Genomic DNA, 18,526 nt, shown 5'->3' on the forward strand with positions numbered 1-18,526 from the left:
AACAATGCAAAGAAAATCAAAGACCATTCGTTACTATAGCAACCAAGGTCAAACAAACAGCGGCAAAAATATGTTTCAAAAGAGGCAAGTGTGAATGAAGATTAAATTATTAATAACAGTTATAAAAAACGTTCTAATTAAGTATTTGTTTTTTGTTTACGTAGATCTGGCCATAATAAATTATTTCAATACGACTTATTGCATTAAGTGGGTGGTATAATGAGTATAAGATTCAGTAGATTTTTATCTTCTCTTCAAAGATAACAATAATCTCATGGCTCAAGGATGGCACATCAACAAAATGGGTTTGACTACACAAGTAAAGACAGAGACCTGCCATACTGGCTTGAAAACCTTACCAAGTAAGTTCTATTGTACTTATTATCATGTAGAATGATTAATGAGCCCACGTACTCCTTGGCTGCTTTATGCTAAGACGTCAATATATTAATTCTCGGTACAATGCACTCTATTATAACTTCCGTGTCAAGGCTGGGCCAGGCTGGTTGGACAAAGTCTTCGATATCCTGCTACAAGCAGTTTGTTTATTTCAGGGAGATGAAAGAGACGCATATTAAGAACAGTAGTAGTGATTCGTCTCCAATTTTTGAGGAACCAAAATATTTTGAAAGTTCCAAATTAGAGAATCGCAGGTAAGCTTTTATTATTCTCACTTAGGTATATTATGAAATAATAGTCTTTGAATAAAACATTGCGTGCTATTTAAATGTATTTAATAAATAAATGTAACTGTTTCTTAGGTTAACGCGCAGGACATCATTGGATACAACAATGGATATGTTAATGAAACCGCAGTTGGGATCAATAGCTCACTCCGCTGGTACTTTACGTCCACCTAAAGGTAAACAATTAGAAGCACGAGTCAACGACTTCAAGTAATAAATTAAATTTCGGCACTTCAATTAAACGTTCTTGTTGCCATCAGCCTAAGGTTATAAATATAAATTAAAACTTGCGACTGTTCAATGCGGTTTCTTGAATAGGTAATTACATTTGTTCATGGAATTGAATTTATGTAGTTTACATTTTAATAGCAGATTGCCACGACTTTATTCAGAATATATTCTAGCGTATAGCCAAAACGGACGGCGGGTTTATAACGTGAGAGGTAAACTAGACTGGGGGGACTCGTCGAATGCCAACTCCAACGACTTCCTATCGGATCTGCTGCCTCACTACGTGACGCCTCGTCATAGACGCGCCAATAACGTCACTGATGAGGATTTTCATGACGTCATTTTAGGGCCAAGTGAGTATAAATCAATATTGTTATCTTTTAATTGTGTTGAGTATGTAGACGGAAATAACAAACAAAAAAAGATAAGGATAGACAAATTTGCGAAATGTTATGTTTAATTCTATTTCAGGACCTCAAGAGCCTAAAACCCGTAAAAAACTAATTTCTAAAGATGGATCGATAAATTTACAACAAAATAATGTAGTTAAAAGGCCTAGTGTTAAGAATCCGACCAAGAAACCAGCGTCGTTAAGCTCAGTACCAATCAAGAACGGCCAAAAGGAGAAGGTTAAAAACGAGTTTGTGATTCCGGAACTACCTGAAGGCAGATTATTGGAAATGAAAATATTTTCCAACTGGGGTGATAAGTACTTGGTTGGATTGAATGGCCTAGAACTGTTTGATTCAAGCGGAGACCCCGTTGTTGTTGAAAAAGTAAGCTTCTTATGAATACCCGCAAACCTTACTTTTCTGCAATATATATTTTTCTGTGAAAATTGTTGATTTGATTCACTTGTAGGTGCTATCCAATACCCAAAAACTGATTCATAACCGATCAAGCAACAAACGTCGTTTTAGTCACATAATTTTCAATAAAAATACATTTAGTTATTTTGTTACCAATGCATGTAACGCAACCATCAACGTAGACAATAGCACAACACATAGCACGGTGTCCTCTTTAACGCCGTCTGGAATTAAGGTTACTTTTGCCGATAAAACCACCATTAACCTTCAAAGTCATTTTTGCATAGGTTTGGACGGACTCGGACACTGGGGACCACTCGAAGCACGGGCGCGCTGAGAACATAGTGGACGGAGTGATGCGCACGCGCGACGAGCGACACGCGTGGACTGCGCCCGCGCCGAGGGGCAGCCCTATAGCACTCACTGTGCTACTGGCTGGCTCCGTCAAGTTAGCTCTCATGAGGATATGGGTAAGATGTTAACACTTTATCAATAAGACATATCAACTGCAAGTCGAATACAGTAAGATTCCTGTATAAATAGAATCAAAGCTCTTCGGTAAAATTGAACAACGTTGCTAAAACCAATTTTTTGTATTTGTTATTATGGATGGACGGACAGCGGTGCCTCAGCACTAAGGTTCCGATTTTAACCTGTGACGCAACACAAGAAACTAACATTTAGAAGGGAATTCAAAAATATTCAATATAAATATTTTTATGGGTTATCTTTTCATATTACGAGGGTAAGGTTGGTCAAATTAAATGGGTGCCAGGTCAGCAGATTCAAATAATTATCAAGGAAAAAAACCTTAGCAAACATGAGACTATTGTTTGCCAAGCTGAATTATTCGTTTTCCAGAACTACAACAAGTCGCGCATATATTCTGCGCGTGGGGTTAAACTGGTTCAGATCAAGCTGGATGATCAGATCATATTTCACGGAGAGATCGCCCGCTCCAGTGGCGAATTAAAAGGACCCCTGCCTACCTTTGGAGATGTGAGTTCTAATCGTATATAAGGTAAAATGTCAGGAAAGTAATTAAGCAGACCGTTTAATCTAATAATTCATTCGATCTAAGTATTTCGAAACAAATTTTGGTAAACTAGTTACAACTTCGTATGAGAAGACCAATTCACGATAAGCGCGAAACTGCGAAATTGGGCAAATTTGCAATATTTTGGGGTAAGCAGACAAAAGTTTAAATAGGAATTGTATACTTCAGATTTTAGAAAACGGCATCTTATAGGTATACTTAAGCGGCGAACCATGTTTCTATGCTCTATTCGATACAACCAAGGCTGCAGTACTCGGTATTTTATTTGATCACGTTCCTTGATAAGAGAGTTTATAATAACTTTCGTGATTGGATTTGCAACATGTTTATGTTTAACCTTAACCTTCAGGTCTGTAAGTATAACAATTCTATACCATTCGGTATTCAAGTAATGTCAGCAACAAAAATCTGTTTTCAAAACAGCTGAATACAATGGAATTCAATTAATGCTATTGTACAATTCGTTACAAAATAGGCTTGATACCCGAAGAATACTAAAAACGTATTGAACACCAATTTCTACATGTGTTAACCAACCATTATTGCTGACTGTACTCTAACAATACATTTTGTTCGTATGTGTTCGTTATGTGAAAAACGTGACTCACATTCGATGCCTTTTACACCTTATTTTATAGAAGTTGTATTTCCTTCTATAAAACATGAACATGGCAAAATCGATCACATTTCTAGGAACATTTAACTTAGCTTTAACGACGACAATGGAATGCCATTGACGCACTTTTTAATATTTAATTACACGGTAGCAAACGATGACATGTTGTTACATAAAGGAAATTTATCATTTCGAAGAAATACCTCTTTTCCCGCAATTCTATTTCAGAAAAAAAATAAGTAAAATAGTAAATCTGAACCTTTTACTGCAACGATCTTTATTCCTTATCCGGACTTAACAATGAAAAACAACTTACAGACAATCCTCTTCACCAAGGATCCAATAATCTTAGACTCCGTAATGCTTAACGACAAAAACTTCCAAGCGTTGTTGAAAGACAACGAACCGATGCAAGACTACTCCAACACGATTGACAAGCGACCCCCCACTGCGAACGATAGCAATCATAACATGAGCCCTACAGCCCTGTTGGAGGCCTTGGATATCCAGGAGAAAGAGATCAAGTATGTCGCGAAGAAAGTGAAGCTCACGCTCATGTCTAATTGGGGACAGAGACACCTTATTGGACTTACTGGTAAGACTGTGTTCAAAGTGTTAGATGATAGTGGGCGCATGCCAATTGTTATGGGAAATCACACCATTTACCTATATCCAAATTTGCAATAACTATAAATAAAATTCTCATAAATTTTTATGATGGAAAAATGAGTCTTTCTAAATTTACATTGGTATACTAATATTATATAGAGGTATAAAATTGTGAGGTTGTAGGAAGCAATCTTTTATAGTTTCTGATATCTAAGAGGTAACTTAACGCCATTATATCTAATGTACATCAATTTCTAATTTTATACCAAAAATTGCATCTTCATACCCTAAAACCAGGCATCGAACTGCTCTGCTACAACGAATCCATCAAGATCCACCGCGCCTACGCGTACACCGCTTTCATAACCGAGGACCAGGCGCCGGAGCACAGCAGCCTGATCGACTGCAAGAGTCTGTTCAGCGGCAGGAACATCACTACTGACTTCGAAGATATGTGGTGCACGAACTTCGCGACTGGGAACAAGTTCTGTCATATTGTCATGGAACTTATGGAGTCTACTGAGATTACTAGTGAGTTATTTTACTAGAGGAATTTGCTCTGACTTCACATTGATTTAAAAATGTATAGTAATGGTGGTGTGTAAAGCTTGATTCTTACTTTTTCGCAAGAAATGAGTCTTAAAAGATTTTTAGCAGAAAATCAAAGCCTATGTTCGATAGATACATCTATAATTATTTATCGTCAATATGCTACCATTCTCATACTATGCATTCCTCGTTCTTTGGTGATGGGTGGTCGTGGGCGCATTTGGGTGCTGTTCATTGTGTGATTTGACATTCAAATAGTGCTACTTAGAAGCCTAATTTGATGAATTTTCATTTTTTTCTCACTGCCAAGTGTTTATTCTTTGGTCAATTTGGACAGCTTACTTATTTTTACCGTATTTGGCCCCTAAATCTGAAACCCATTGCAAGCCAAATTTTCTACCAAGGTATCCGCATCTGGAACTACAACGCGAACATGGAGCTCTCGTACATCGGCGCGAAGCACGCGCGCATCTCTCTGGACGGGACCGCGCTGCACTACCGGCCGCTGTTACTGCGCCGGGCGCCGGGGGACACCTGCTATGACTACGTGCAGCAGATAGATCTGCTTACTATTGATGATAGGTAAGATGGTATTTTTTTAAATTCTTACATGACTACACAAAATTTATGCGGGCATTCCATAACTTGGTTTTAGGGTTTTGAAGGGAGAGGACTGAGTGTGTCTATTTTTCTTAAAAAAGGACTGCTTTGAAGATTTTACAAATATATCGCTGTTGATGGTTTTACACTTCACAAACTTAGGCTATTCAAATCCTCCCTTAAAATCAAAATTTTCGAATATAGACATGACATTTCGACCATTCCCAAGCAATACGCGCTAGAAACCGTTGCGTCATTTAATGAGACATTATAAACTCTTAATACCTCTGGTTTCACTCAAAGGTTGGACGACGCGAAGGAGTCTGACAGTTTTCGCATGGACTGCCTGGTGTACGGAACCAACCTGGACATGGGCGCGCCCACCGGCTTCGTGCTCCAGCTCAACATATTCTCCACATGGGGGGACCCCTACTACGTGGGTCTGACTGGCATCGAGCTGTACGATCCACACGGGAACAAGATACTCTTGACAGAGACAAGTATGTAGGAATAGGAAAAGTTATTACTTCCACTTAGTATGGGTTTTTGTTGCTGAGGCCATCGGTAGGCATCTTCTGAGAATTTGCACTGGATTAAGATTTGGAGCGATGGTTTGGTATTTAAAAAATCTTTTTGAAAATAGTAGGTAGATTCATAGTTATCAAATACAAAATAGAAAAACAAAATATTTATTGTTAAAAGGGTAGCAAAATTTACCCCTATCAATTGTACTAAAGTTATTGCTTTTAACAAGCCTATCAGAGACTACCTTAATACACACCTCCACACTCAAATTATTAGAACCTGCGGCTGTTCTAAGTTAGCTGTCGGAAGTTCTAAAGACTTACTTCACGGCTTGAAGTAATATTATTGTGGAGTGTCACTCTTCCACAACCGTAACAATATAACTTAAGACTTGGCGATAGACGATGGTTATCATTCCTCGCAGACGTGTGCGCGCACCCGGCCAGTGTGAACGTGTTGGACGCGCGCGCGGCCGACGTGCGCACTCCCGACAAACTCATCGACGGACACAACGCGAGGGTCGCCGACGCCGCGCACTCCTGGCTCGCACCCGTACTGCCCAACACGCTCAACAGGTTACACATTCTTACTTACATTCGTTGAACTGTAATTGTGATGTTTGACAATTGTAGGTAAAGCAGCGTCATCATCTTTTTAATTTTTGATTGTTAATATCAGAGTATACTTCGTGTTCGACGTCCCCGTATCAGTGTACGGTATGAAAATATGGAACTACGGGAAAACACCAACTAGAGGCGTCAAGGAGTTCGGGGTAAGATATTTCAGATAATGATTTTATGACCTAAGTACTTTTATTACATGAAAAAATTCCTAACTTCTAATTTCTTCAGGTTTTAATGGATGATTTGCTGCTATACAATGGAACACTGGACTGTGCCAAAAACGATGAAATTCTCAGCCCTCAATGGTTCTGCCTGCAGAACTTAGATGTTGACACGTTGACACCTTCGTGAGTACTATGCCTTATACATACTATTAAATCGATACTTGGATGTCAGAGTAACTGTATTTATTAGACACGCTAACACTAAAATTGAAAAAAAAAAAACTCGCTATGGACTCCAAATTCCACTCCTCTCCTCCAGGAGAGGACATAATGCTACTTTTTAACAAGATTAACAATCCGCGGGTGAAACCGCGAACAAAACATACTTTTGGAAAATTATTGTACCAAAAATAAAAATAATGAATGGTTATATGTATCGTTACACCAGTTCGTCGGAGCTGAGCCAGCGCACGACGACGAGCGGCTCGAGCGAGTGCGCCGACCCCAGCGCGCGCCCGCACACCAGCGTGCACGTGCTCAAGCATCGCGCGCACTGACCACTCCTTGCAGGGGGTCACACAGACGTATTGCCAATCATGTGTTCTTTACGCTCTTTATGAACTACATACATTAAACGTATACATATAATGTAAAAAAAATACTTCGAAAGTTGTGTTACGACGAATTTGCCCCATTTTATAACAATATTTCTCTGTTTCGGTTAAATGTGTATGATCGCATTAATTTATATTGTGTAGAAATCATTACTTTAGTACCCTACCTACCAGAAAAAAAATGTTAGGCGATCGTTAAAATTTTACGGATAATTTTAGAAGGTTTTAGTGTAAGATGGAATTAATTTGGAACGAAATCGTAGATTAGAAACTTGAGCACTTGATTTCATTGAGATTTATAGTTGTTAGTAGGAAGGGCAGGCATGTAGAAATTTTGTAGACTGCGCACACGCCAAAATACTTTTAGTTATTGTTCATAATCACTTTGTTGTATATCGAATAAAAACCGTAAAAAATAAAAAATACTTAGGGCCGTTGACTCTGAGAAGTCCTTAACGATAGGACAACACGAGCTGCGCCTGCGCAGATGACGTCATGTGACTTGTTCTGCGGAGTCTGTCGTATTATAATCCACCTACCTTAAGGACTCGAGAGTTACTAGACTTGTTTGAATAATTTAAAGTTGTTATACATAAAATATTATGTCCGTCCAATATTAGTGATGCCCTGAGTGGCCTGTGATGGTGATGTTGCTAGTCTAAAATTGTTGTAATTAGTTACGTGACCGTGTAACGTGAATTTTTGTACCACAAATAAATAAAATGATAATTTCTAATCTTGATGTTTTATTTGATTATAACTAATCACCGGAAGCGCACCCAAAAGGTACTAACCAAGATTAATAAATTGCGTGTATAAGGTCTGGTAGATAAAATGAAAATATGTTAAGTATTCAACTTAATTTATTGTTCAACTACTAACAATCACAGCTTTGCGCATAATATGACAAAATTGGAATTTCTCAACTTCGCATAATATTTGGTTACACTACTATGGATTTATTTATAGGTACATTAACATACTGGACGAAAAACTTAGTCGAGCATTAGTCCTTAACATAAACCAAAACTAAAATTGGTTATTTTACATAAACACAGCAATTTTGTACTCTACAAGAGTAAACTAATACTATTACCAAAATTATTTAGTTATATGCACGAAACATGACTTTAAAATGACCATAATATAAAAAAAACATACATTTTAATTTGATTACTTTAATTTAAAATTAAAACTATTTAAGTTCGAGGATAAGGCAGACTTATTTTTTAATATTGGAAAATTGCAGTCAATTAATTTATGGCAGTATTAATGTCTTCACAACGTCTGACTTTCAAAACGACAAACATAAATATACATTTGAACTGAAAATATTATAATTTCGGACGTAAATAGTGTGGCAGTATGTATTATGGCAGATATTTATATTGAAACTTACAGGTTTATACGCATTTAAACATACATATTTTACGAAACCGGCAGTAAAATTGGCAAGTGCGGCTTTAATCACTCAAGCAAACTAATTTGATTGCGAAACTTCCACATCAAATTAGCGAAATCGGTCCAGCCGTTCTCAAACAGGTGCAAATAAAGTTTAGATTTATAGATCATCGTTTCGTGCAAATAACTAAATTGAAAACTACATTACATTTGGTTTTTGTGACACAATATTGTCTAAAGACAAAACCTAAATCTCAATAAAGGGAAAACATGAATTGAAACAGTGAATAGAAAATTACAAAAGACCTACAACAAGCATCACACGTCATTATCTTCAGTCTATCATCAGTGCCTGTACTATCAACCCTAAAAGCAAGACTTACGAATGTAGAAGTGAGATGGCGCAATACAGTTCGTATAGCAGCGTCTAGCTTCAACAACGGCAACTACCCAGCTTTTACAGGTCGTAGTAAAGGCACCGTTCCTCTCATGGCAATGTTTTATTAAAATGTCTCGTCTATCTAAATTGAGTTATTTTTATAATTATCGTAAGGTGTCTTTTCTTTCCGTTATAACTTCACTTCTTCAGTTAAAAAGCCCACTTTATAATCACCATCATTTAGCATACCCTACATGGAAGACTGTTACCACTTCAACATGTACGTGCGGAAACTATTTTCCAAATACCTTACACAATGTATGATAGTATTCGATGTATAATATGATGACGTCTTATGTATTTCGAGTTATTCATATTATCGTAAGTACTTAAATTAGCTTCTACGTGTAGCCTATGGTATATTAAGTTGTGAGGTAGGGTCTACATACTACACGTCATTATCCGTTTGGTCAGTTTGAACGTCCACTAAACTTTGAAGCATGTAATAAGTGTCTTAACTGAAGAAGTACACGGATTTGAGAACGCTAGTCAGGTCGAAGTCGCCTTTGCTCGGCACTTTCTGTAGTAACGAGTTGACACGTTTTTTATTTGCAGCTCCTATGCTTCTGTCTTCGAGTTCACTGAAAAATAATAATAATAAAATTGTATTGTACTTAGACAGGTATGTATCCCTTTAAGACGAGAAATATGTCTATTGCCACTTGCTTACCTTTCATCATAACTGTATCGATTTACAAGAAACGCCGATAAATCTTCTAAGATGGGCTGCGAGTGGAGAGCTACGAACTGTTCACGGCAAATCTGAACAAACAAGAGGAACATTGGTTTTCTTTGTTTTCTATATAAGCTACTTACACAACATCATATCACTACAATGCAGAGGATATTAAGCAACGGAATTGCATAAAATATCCTTCCCCCTCCCTTATGATTTGCACTACCTTTACGGACAGGCAGTCTGACCACTTCGAAAAAAAATCAACAGGGCAGATCTGAGTAGTGTAGGGGAGGGCGGAGGTTACTTGTTCTATAGAGTTTCACATAGATTTGTAAAAACTGTTTATCATGATAAGTTTCTGGTGCATATACCTTGTTCATGAGATCGACAGTATTGGGATGCGTCCAGAAGCAGTCGTGCACGGACACGAAGGTGAGTCCCGCCGCCTCGCAGTGCAGTGCGGTCAGCATCATGTGCGACGAGTCCAGCGAGTGGATGAAGTTCGGAGGGAACGCGTTGCGCTGCTTCATCGTGCATGGACGTCTGGATAGAGCACTTGGTTATATAATACCATTAAATAGATCTTATGAGTAACATTGAAGTTTCAATGATCCTCAAAAAATTAAGTTATTTTAAAACATTTTTTCGCAAACTTGATAAACACGATAAATATTTTATCAAGTTGATCACATTTATAATAAATAAAGACTTCGAAAACCCCTAGTACAAAATGCATTATTTCAACTCAAAAAGTGTTATCACAGCTATGGACAGCAAACAAGTGTATAAGAGTGTGTCATACTGTTGTTGGTCGAGTGGTGGGCGGTGTGGCTGCGCGGTCCCGGCTCGCCTGTAGTAGGGCTGCACTACGGGCAGGCCCAGCGGGGTCACCCACTCCACACTCTCGCCGCACACCGCAGAGATCAGCCTTCGAAAACATCGAGTCTTATAATATAACACGTACAAAAACAAAGAAGAAATGCAAGTTCTCTGAAAACTGTCCATAAGATATCTAGCAAACTTAAAAAAAATCAAAAGAGTGTCACGTCAGAGGTTTACAGGCTTAAAACTCTAAAACCAGATTGCAAATCAGCCACACAAAAGAAGAAGATCCGAAGATAAGAATTTGCGGGTATTACAAATTATTCTAAAGTATGCAATAAAAAATTGTTCATAGCTCAAAAATATCATATGTAACTTACTTTGCACAATCAGTGAACCAGTCTTGTATAAGTTTGGTGGAAGTGAACATCTCCCGTAAACTGTCAAACGTCTTCGCTGTTAGGTACTGCGAGCACGACCACACGTGCTCCTTGGGAAAGTCGTCTATATCTGTAGAGAATTGAAATATTTTAAGGGGATAAATAAAGAGGTAGTTTATTTTAAAGTACAATAAAATACGTAAACCGCCTGTAAACAATACACAACAACTATTTGGTTTTTTTTTAATTTAATTTTAAACACCATACCTATAAAAAAAAGTTGATCATTCCCCGTCCAAAACCTTATCGCGACAGGACAAGGTTTCACAAATGAAATTGAATATAGAAGGCATTTAATTGGTTGTAGTAGTTTACCTTTCAATTGTTTAGCGATCTGCAGGCGGGCTCCAAACTTGGTGACTCCATATACAGTGGTCATGACAGTTTGTTTGATGACCTTCCGCCGCACGAAGTTCTCCAATATGATGGCCGCGGGTACCCCGGCCGCGGCGTCTCGAACGCGCATTTCTTCTACCTGTACAAATGTTGGGTTTGAAAAGGAATTAATGAAAGTTTGGTGCTGATGAATATCATGTGAAACAGAAGGGTCCGATTTTTTCACGTTTAGAATTTTTTATAGGGTGCAATTTTGATGGATTAGAAGATCTGATAATGGGGCGCTCTCAGAGGCCATGATACGTTGCGAGGTAAGTTGCAGGCTTAAAGCTGGCCGCTTTAAGCTTGCATCTTTTTGACATTTAGGGCAATTTAAATCAGGTGTTTCTCATTAAAACTTTTTATGTGTAATTCATTAAACTGCTTTAACCCATAAAACCAATATTCTTACTACTACTGGATCAAATCCAAATCTATAAACAAATGGGTAAAACTAGGTCTAGCTTTACTGGTTTGTCTATAGATTCTATCTTTTTTTGCGAATTCGGAGCACATAGGTCCACATTCTTGGACAACATGAGTAACAGCAGCATGTACATACGAGCGCGGCCACGGCGCTGTAGACGTCCTGCGGGCGCGGGGCGGGCGCCAGGTTGACGGCGCGCGCGCCCGCCGCGTCCCCGCCCAGCGCCGCGTAGTGCTGCAGCCCGTTGCACGAGCCGTCCTGGTGCACCGGGAACCCGCTGCGGTACTCTGCGACAACACGACAACGGGTCAACAGCCGACCATGTCGGTAAGGTGGACAAGGTTGCGGGATACCAAGTGCACATATTCTTTCACATTAAAAAAACTACAGCATAGTATATCTAAATAAATTAATTTCGATTTGAATCTGACAACAAAGAAAATGCTTGTAAAAATCTAAAGAAAAATATCATTATGCAATATATTCAGCCACAAGTGACTTTAACTATGAGATTATCGAACGCAAATATAAAAAATCTCGAAAAATATTAACACAATTTAGATTCGAACTTATACTTTACCCACAAAATAAATGACTTCTAGTTATCTTATCTAGAAAATTGTATAAACCTTCTGGGTTCGGCGATCGTAGCGCATTAGCGATCTCCATGCAGCAGGCGAGCGTCTGCCAGGGCTCCTCGGACGCGGCCCACCAGCGCTCGCCCTCCAGCGGCCGCTCCGCAGAGTCCACAATCTTGTCTTTATACTCTCCGCGTATTCTAGTCTAGAGGTACATAGAAATATATTATTATATAGGTAGGAAAAGGCTACAATTGTTCCCAGCGTTAAGAAATGGATATCAGAATTAGTTTTCACAGTGGGCTAGATAAAAAATACCTAACCAAACGGTATCTGTGTCTATGCCAGTGGATCAACGTAGCCTTTTATTTTAATTATTCGACGTCTCTCTAGTCTTTAGTACTTGAAGTCTTTTCTATCGTTCATGATCTTAACAAATCCCAACTAACACTGAGCTAACCACACAGTTCATTTTGTGTATTTTAGGCATTAGCCAGCGTAGCCAGGCGTCCCGATTTTAAATCAACTTTTAATGTCCCCGGGGGGGCAGGCTCGGTCCCGCTTTTCTTTACTTGACCGTACGCCTTTCGTAGGATTCACAGAGACAATTGTTTGAAACCAGTGGCGTAGCGTGGTTCACCGTGGCCCGGGGCGGAAATAAATCTGGCAACGCTGGCATCAGCATTATATATTAAAAGTGGAATGAATGAGTACCTCTCATCGAGTGTGGCCTTCTTCATGGTCCCGGTGAGGTTGATAGCGTGCAGCAGCAGCCAGCGCAGGCCGGCGGGCCCGAGCGGCTGCGGGCGCGCGAAGCGCAGCAGCGCGCGCTGCGCGTCCGCGCCCAGCGCCGACACGTGCGGCCCGCACGCGTACACGCGCCCGCGGAAGTCCAGGTTGTGCGGCAGCCAGAACACACGCTGTCTAAGGACGCGAACATTGTTATTACACATATTGTTCTAATATAACCAAAGCGCACTACACACCAAAGCCCGGCTGAATAATATGTTGGCAACATTTTGCCGGCGGGCTATGTTGGCGGTCCAGTCATTGCAAGTCGTAAAACTTTGTCAGCAGCATGTCGTACTTTTTATCATACTACAATCAGTTAACAAATTAACCAACATCATATGTACACTTTTTTTGTATTCTTATACACCCTTTTTCTGTAAGGTGGACTAAAACCGTCCCATGTTCCTTAATTTGCCCTCTACGTACCGGGGGCCGTGGTTAAATGACACCTACCTGTAGTGATTGGCCAGCGACAGTTTGTAGAGCGTGTCGCACCATAGCGAGTGCATTTCAGCGCGCGCGCGGTTGACGGCCACGCGCCGCTTGAACACGGCGGCCGCGTCCGAGCCGCTCTCGAACTGCGACATGTCCAGACGCGATGACGGCGGAGGAATGTCTAGCTTCTTGTCACCACCTTCCCTGTATACATAAGATTTTACTATCATATTCATATATACATTTGTATAATAGGATTAGAAAAAATAAAATGTAAGACTTTGAACTGTGCAGAAATGTTCTAATGGCAAAGGCTTACAACAAGGCATACAACTCTGCCGGGTCTAGAAAATTCTACAGTACAAATAAATGTAGATGATGATATAACTTTTCGATTTTATGCAATTTGTACGCCACTGCTATCAATTAATCAGTAGATCAAATAGTTCGTATTTATATATATATATATTTAGTAAGCCAAGACATATTTTTATATAACGTTATGTTTTAAAGGATTGAATGGATAAAATCTTCTAGCAATGATCTGTTACCTGAATATTTTGATCTGTAGATCCAGTATAGGCTCGTTGATGACCCACGGCACCTCTCCCAGCTGGTTCAGGCTGTCCAACACTGGGTACAGAGATTCAGACGGCGCGGACTCGAGTCGCTTCCACTGAGACATCACGTAGTACGGCATCCTACGAGATTTGCCAACACCGTTAACTGAGTGACATAGTGTGTAACACGTTAAACGTGATTAAATATAGGCTGGGCGTCTTTGAATATCGCTTATTTGAATTATAGTTTAACAATAGGTATTTGACTAATTTTTCATTTTATTTTATTCAGAATTAAGGAAGATTAAAAAGCACTTAAGATGATGAAATGCATGGTAGTGGAAACATCACAATGTCAGTAAAAATCGTACTGGTAAATCTTGTGAAACGAGATTATAACTCATTAAATTCCCTTCATGTTTTGTTTACGAGATAAAGGGAAAAACGCGTATCCAATATTTGGAAATCTTTCTAACGGTTTAAATAGTTTTTTTTTGGCAAATTTCCTATTAAAAAAAGGTCCCTTCATTTAGTTTTTTTTTTCCTAAATCATGCGATTCTAGAGCATGATCATACAAAACTTCAAGACTTCGCACAGCCATTGACAAAATTAATTCGAGCAATTGAAAACTGTCGTAACATATACCTGACGAGCGGCGTGGGCGTGACGAGGTATGCGCCCCGCTGCGTGTTGGCCCAGGGCGCGGGCGGCGCGGGCCGTGGGCGTGAGCGCGGCGCGCATGCGCAGCGCGCGGCTGCGGCGCCCGCCCACACGCGCGCCAGCACCGGGTGCGGCTTCAGCTCCAGCCGCACCACGCGGCCCCACGGCCGGTGCACCTTGTACACGGCCGGCAACTTCTTCCTACGGGGAGGACATGAGCCACACTGTACAACACCACACCTAGTACTGCTGCACTCGACATCTCGATGGCTTTCGATCGACTAGTGCAGTTGCATTCAATTTGCGAGTTCTGTTATTAACCAAAGTGAAGTAACAAACATTATAGGCCACTTAAATTATGCCACCATTGTCTCTGGTTCAACCCCTGAATAATTTTTGCTTCCCATTGCGGCCCTCGACACCATAACTACAGTGATTGAGTTGCAGTTGATTAGTTAAAAAGGTTGAGTACCACTGGACTAATGGTTAAATACAGGTTGGCGGGTATGATAACATATCAAACTTGTTCATATAAAAAACCCTAAACCGAGTTGGTGCTATTACAAACAATAAAACCATAATATTGTAATTATAATGATTTCCCAAAAGAAAATGAACAGCCAAAAATATCCCCAAGATTTATGAAATTATGAAAAAAAATAAAAGTATGTCCACAATAACTCACTCTTTAGCGGCTTTACTCTTGAACATATTGACGTCAATCTTCACATCATTGATTATGATATTATACAAGAACTTTCCGACGTTTTGTCGCACTTCCATTGGCCACGGAGTTTCTTCAACATCCTAAACAAAACAGGATACATTTTAGTCTTCCCTGCCGCTCTTTAAATGGAAATTATGGCATGCCACCTAAACAATTTACGATACAGTTACTTATTTAGAGTCCCTATAACATGTACATAAAAAATAGTGCCTAAGTCAAGCTTATAAAATATACTTTTAAGGTCAATCTAAATTGTGAAACTTTATAACTATGGCAAATGATCAAAACGACATGACTCTAATTTGATGCAAAGTCTCGTATGAAGTAAGGAACTATGCCAAGAATATAAATATGGGCAAATTAACAAAACTTCTAATAATCTAGGCATAGAGATAGCATTAATGTATAAAATACTCCTCGATATTATAGAGTCTAAGCAAAAGTAACAATTGTTGTAGTTGTTGAGAGGTATGATGCGAACTTTATCGTAAACTCAACCTTCCAAACATGTTATTAAAGTCGTTATTGACAGACAGGACTATTTACAAAAGACTTTTCATATTATGTGGTCATTTAAGGTAGAAGTTTCACGAGTCTTGTATTTTCAATTACCAGCTATTTTCTTTATTTCATATAATTCTTAATTGATACTAAGTTTAACTCGAAGCCTCAGCCTTGTATACTTGCTTACCAGACTAGCTCCATCTCTGTTCATGTGTACGAGCGCTTGCCACGCCTGGCGCCCGTTGTAGGGCAGGTCCGTGCCGTCTACAGACTGACGCTTGACGTACCACTCGCAGTACTTCTCGTATATGCGCTCAATCTTACTTAACGTGCCGTTGTTTCGGTACTGCTCGATTTGATATCTACAAGAATATTTTATGAAAATTATTGATCTTAAAGAAGGGCGTGTGAATTTGCAGGATCAAAAGTAAGTTCAATATTTTTAAAACATCGGTAAAGTAGTTTTAAACTAAAACGTTGGAGTACTTCCGTGGCAAAGACATTACAAAATTGACATGTGTTATAATATTATGTTGTTAATACTTACTTGTGATAAACTTGTGTCCCTAAATCCCTATGTAACAGCTTGAGTGTAGGACTGTATGTCTCACTTCCATCCACCAACTTGCTGATCTCACCCATTATTAATTCTACAAATTGATCAACCTAAAACAAGAGGCATCACATAATAAGAACACAATACCTAAATAATAAGCTACCGGGGCAAGTAGTTAAAGGTCATGACAAATCATGAGTCAATATGGGTTTATGAGAAACTTAGGATCTTTTTGATCATATCTTATCAATTCGGTATCCAGAGTTAAGTATTCATCAAATCTATTAGTTCCCTTGTATACTTATGTGGCATAACGGTTATGGCAGCAGCACTTACATCAAGTACAGTGAGGTAGGGGTACATGGTGATGGCGGAGTGCGAGGCGGTACTCTGCGACCTCAGCGTGCTGAGGTTGCGGACGAAGGAGTCGCGGATCACGCCGCGCCACTCATTCTCCGTCTCGGATAACTTCTGTCTCTGTACAGATAAAACAATAATACTTCATTATTTTATATTATTTGTAAACTATTGGGTATAGGAGATTAGCTGTGACGGTCATATGTCCATAGGGTCTAAAATGGTTAGTTTTAATAGCAGTAAAATTAGTAATGAGTCAAGTGATTGTTATTTCAAGTAAAATTCATTAAGAATTCATCTGTAGGATAGAGATTAATTCTTAATATTATAAGCGTGAAAGTTTGTATGTATGGATTTTTGGTTAACGCAAAATCCAAGGAACGAATTTCGACGAAAATTGGTACATAAATAGTTTATAATGTTTGGGATTAACACATGGATAGGATTTTTTCCCAATTTTATGTTCCCGTCCGATCATTTTCGATTTGTAGGGTTAAGGCCCGCGGGTGACAGCTGCTTACTCACATAATTTTGCCTGTACTCTAACACTATTTATAATAACGTTTTACTCGTCTTTACTTACACAGAATTTCACCAAGTCGGACTGCTCATCCTGAACACCAATATTCTGTATTTCGACATCTCCTTTGATTTCTATATTCAGTTGTTCTTTGCCTTTTGAATCATTTCCTCCAACGAGAGCAAGCCTTCCGCCGGTGACGTCAGCAGACCGGCTCTATTCTCAACTTTATCTAAAGTGATGCTGTCTAGTAAGCGACAGTTGTAGTCAAGAATGGGTGGGGTGTAAACTGGCTCAAAATTTTCTTCAAGTCGACGTGTTGCTTGAAGTACAATTTCGCGTTGATCGTATAAGAACTTTGTCTTATCGAAGAGGTCATTTAATTTTATATTCTGAAAAATAAAAGTAAAACTTTTTTGTCAAACCTTATTTTTAAAAGGCTAGATTATTTATCGAAAAAAATTCAAGGCAAACCTTTTGTTCCATTTGTTCTTTATAATGCTGGAGTTCTGCTAACTTATCTTCAACCTCACTTCTTTCAATACACTCGAATACTGCTGCAAAGGTCTGAGGGTTAGCCTGCACGCTATCCTCAGCCATGTGAGATAAAAGGATTTTGACATTGTCCAACATACCCTAAAAATTTCAAAGTAGTCAGAAAAGGAACAGAGATATATTGCTTCTTTACTTTCGTGTTTTTGTTATAATAGCTTGTGTAAATCTAACCTCTCGATCTCCACCTAAAGGTTAAAAAGAATATTGCAAAAATCCTATTTGACCTTTCAGTATGTAACAAATAAGCAGGTTATTGGAATTGTCTGGAATTACAGAATTGAGGACTAATTAGACTTCTAGGGATATGTAATTAGAGTTCCTTGTAAACAAAAATACTCACAGTATGCGCATATCCATGTAAAAGTGTATTGTAGACTCGTATGTCGCTTATTTTAGGGTTACTCGATACACGAGCGCTTCTTTGTCTGTAATACTGTAGAACTTGCGACGCCTGAAATAACGACAAAAATGTTTCATTATTTGGGTAGGATAAGTTATCATTCAAATTCATGTGCCTTTGTGGCCAGGCCAAGTTCAAAAGAATCAGAAATCTGAAGAAGCTTGATAAGATTACTAATATTATTCTCTTGTATTTAAATAGGTTAATTGAATAAT

At 39.0% G+C, this 18,526-nt stretch overlaps 1 protein-coding gene and 1 pseudogene across 2 annotated transcripts; one reads left to right on the forward strand and one right to left on the reverse strand.

Moving 5' to 3' along the window:
- Positions 1-136: 136 nt before the first annotated feature.
- On the forward strand, positions 137-7,819 carry LOC113497371 (protein KIAA0556-like). Of its 2 annotated transcripts, none has more exons than XM_026876908.1 (15): positions 137-362; positions 555-653; positions 762-862; positions 1,079-1,270; positions 1,389-1,693; positions 2,014-2,196; positions 2,588-2,725; positions 3,718-3,994; positions 4,306-4,539; positions 4,962-5,139; positions 5,461-5,657; positions 6,107-6,257; positions 6,361-6,454; positions 6,534-6,652; positions 6,918-7,819. In XM_026876908.1, the coding sequence occupies exons 1-15, from the start codon at positions 286-288 to the stop codon at positions 7,024-7,026; spliced, it is 2,454 nt and encodes an 817-aa protein (XP_026732709.1). In that variant the 5' UTR covers positions 137-285; the 3' UTR covers positions 7,027-7,819. The 2 variants fall into 2 exon arrangements, with proteins under 2 accessions (XP_026732709.1, XP_026732710.1); XM_026876909.1 differs by having other exon boundaries at positions 1,091-1,270.
- A 109-nt stretch (positions 7,820-7,928) lies between these two features.
- Positions 7,929-18,450, reverse strand: LOC113497370 (annotated as a pseudogene).
- Between the last annotated feature and the right edge of the window lie 76 nt (positions 18,451-18,526).

Source organism: Trichoplusia ni, chromosome 9 (assembly GCF_003590095.1).
Source record: "Trichoplusia ni isolate ovarian cell line Hi5 chromosome 9, tn1, whole genome shotgun sequence".
Taxonomy (NCBI): domain Eukaryota; kingdom Metazoa; phylum Arthropoda; class Insecta; order Lepidoptera; family Noctuidae; genus Trichoplusia; species Trichoplusia ni.

What these genes read in the sequence shown, in the direction of transcription:
- LOC113497371 (XM_026876908.1), top strand. Translation starts at nt 286, where the DNA reads ATGGCACATCAACAAAATGGGTTTGACTACACAAGTAAAGACAGAGAC. An exon ending in TCCAAATTAGAGAATCGCAG is followed by an intron (nt 654 to 761) that starts GTAAGCTTTTAT and finishes ACTGTTTCTTAG; the next exon opens with GTTAACGCGCAGGACATCAT. An exon ending in GATACTCTTGACAGAGACAA is followed by an intron (nt 5,658 to 6,106) that starts GTATGTAGGAAT and finishes CATTCCTCGCAG; the next exon opens with ACGTGTGCGCGCACCCGGCC.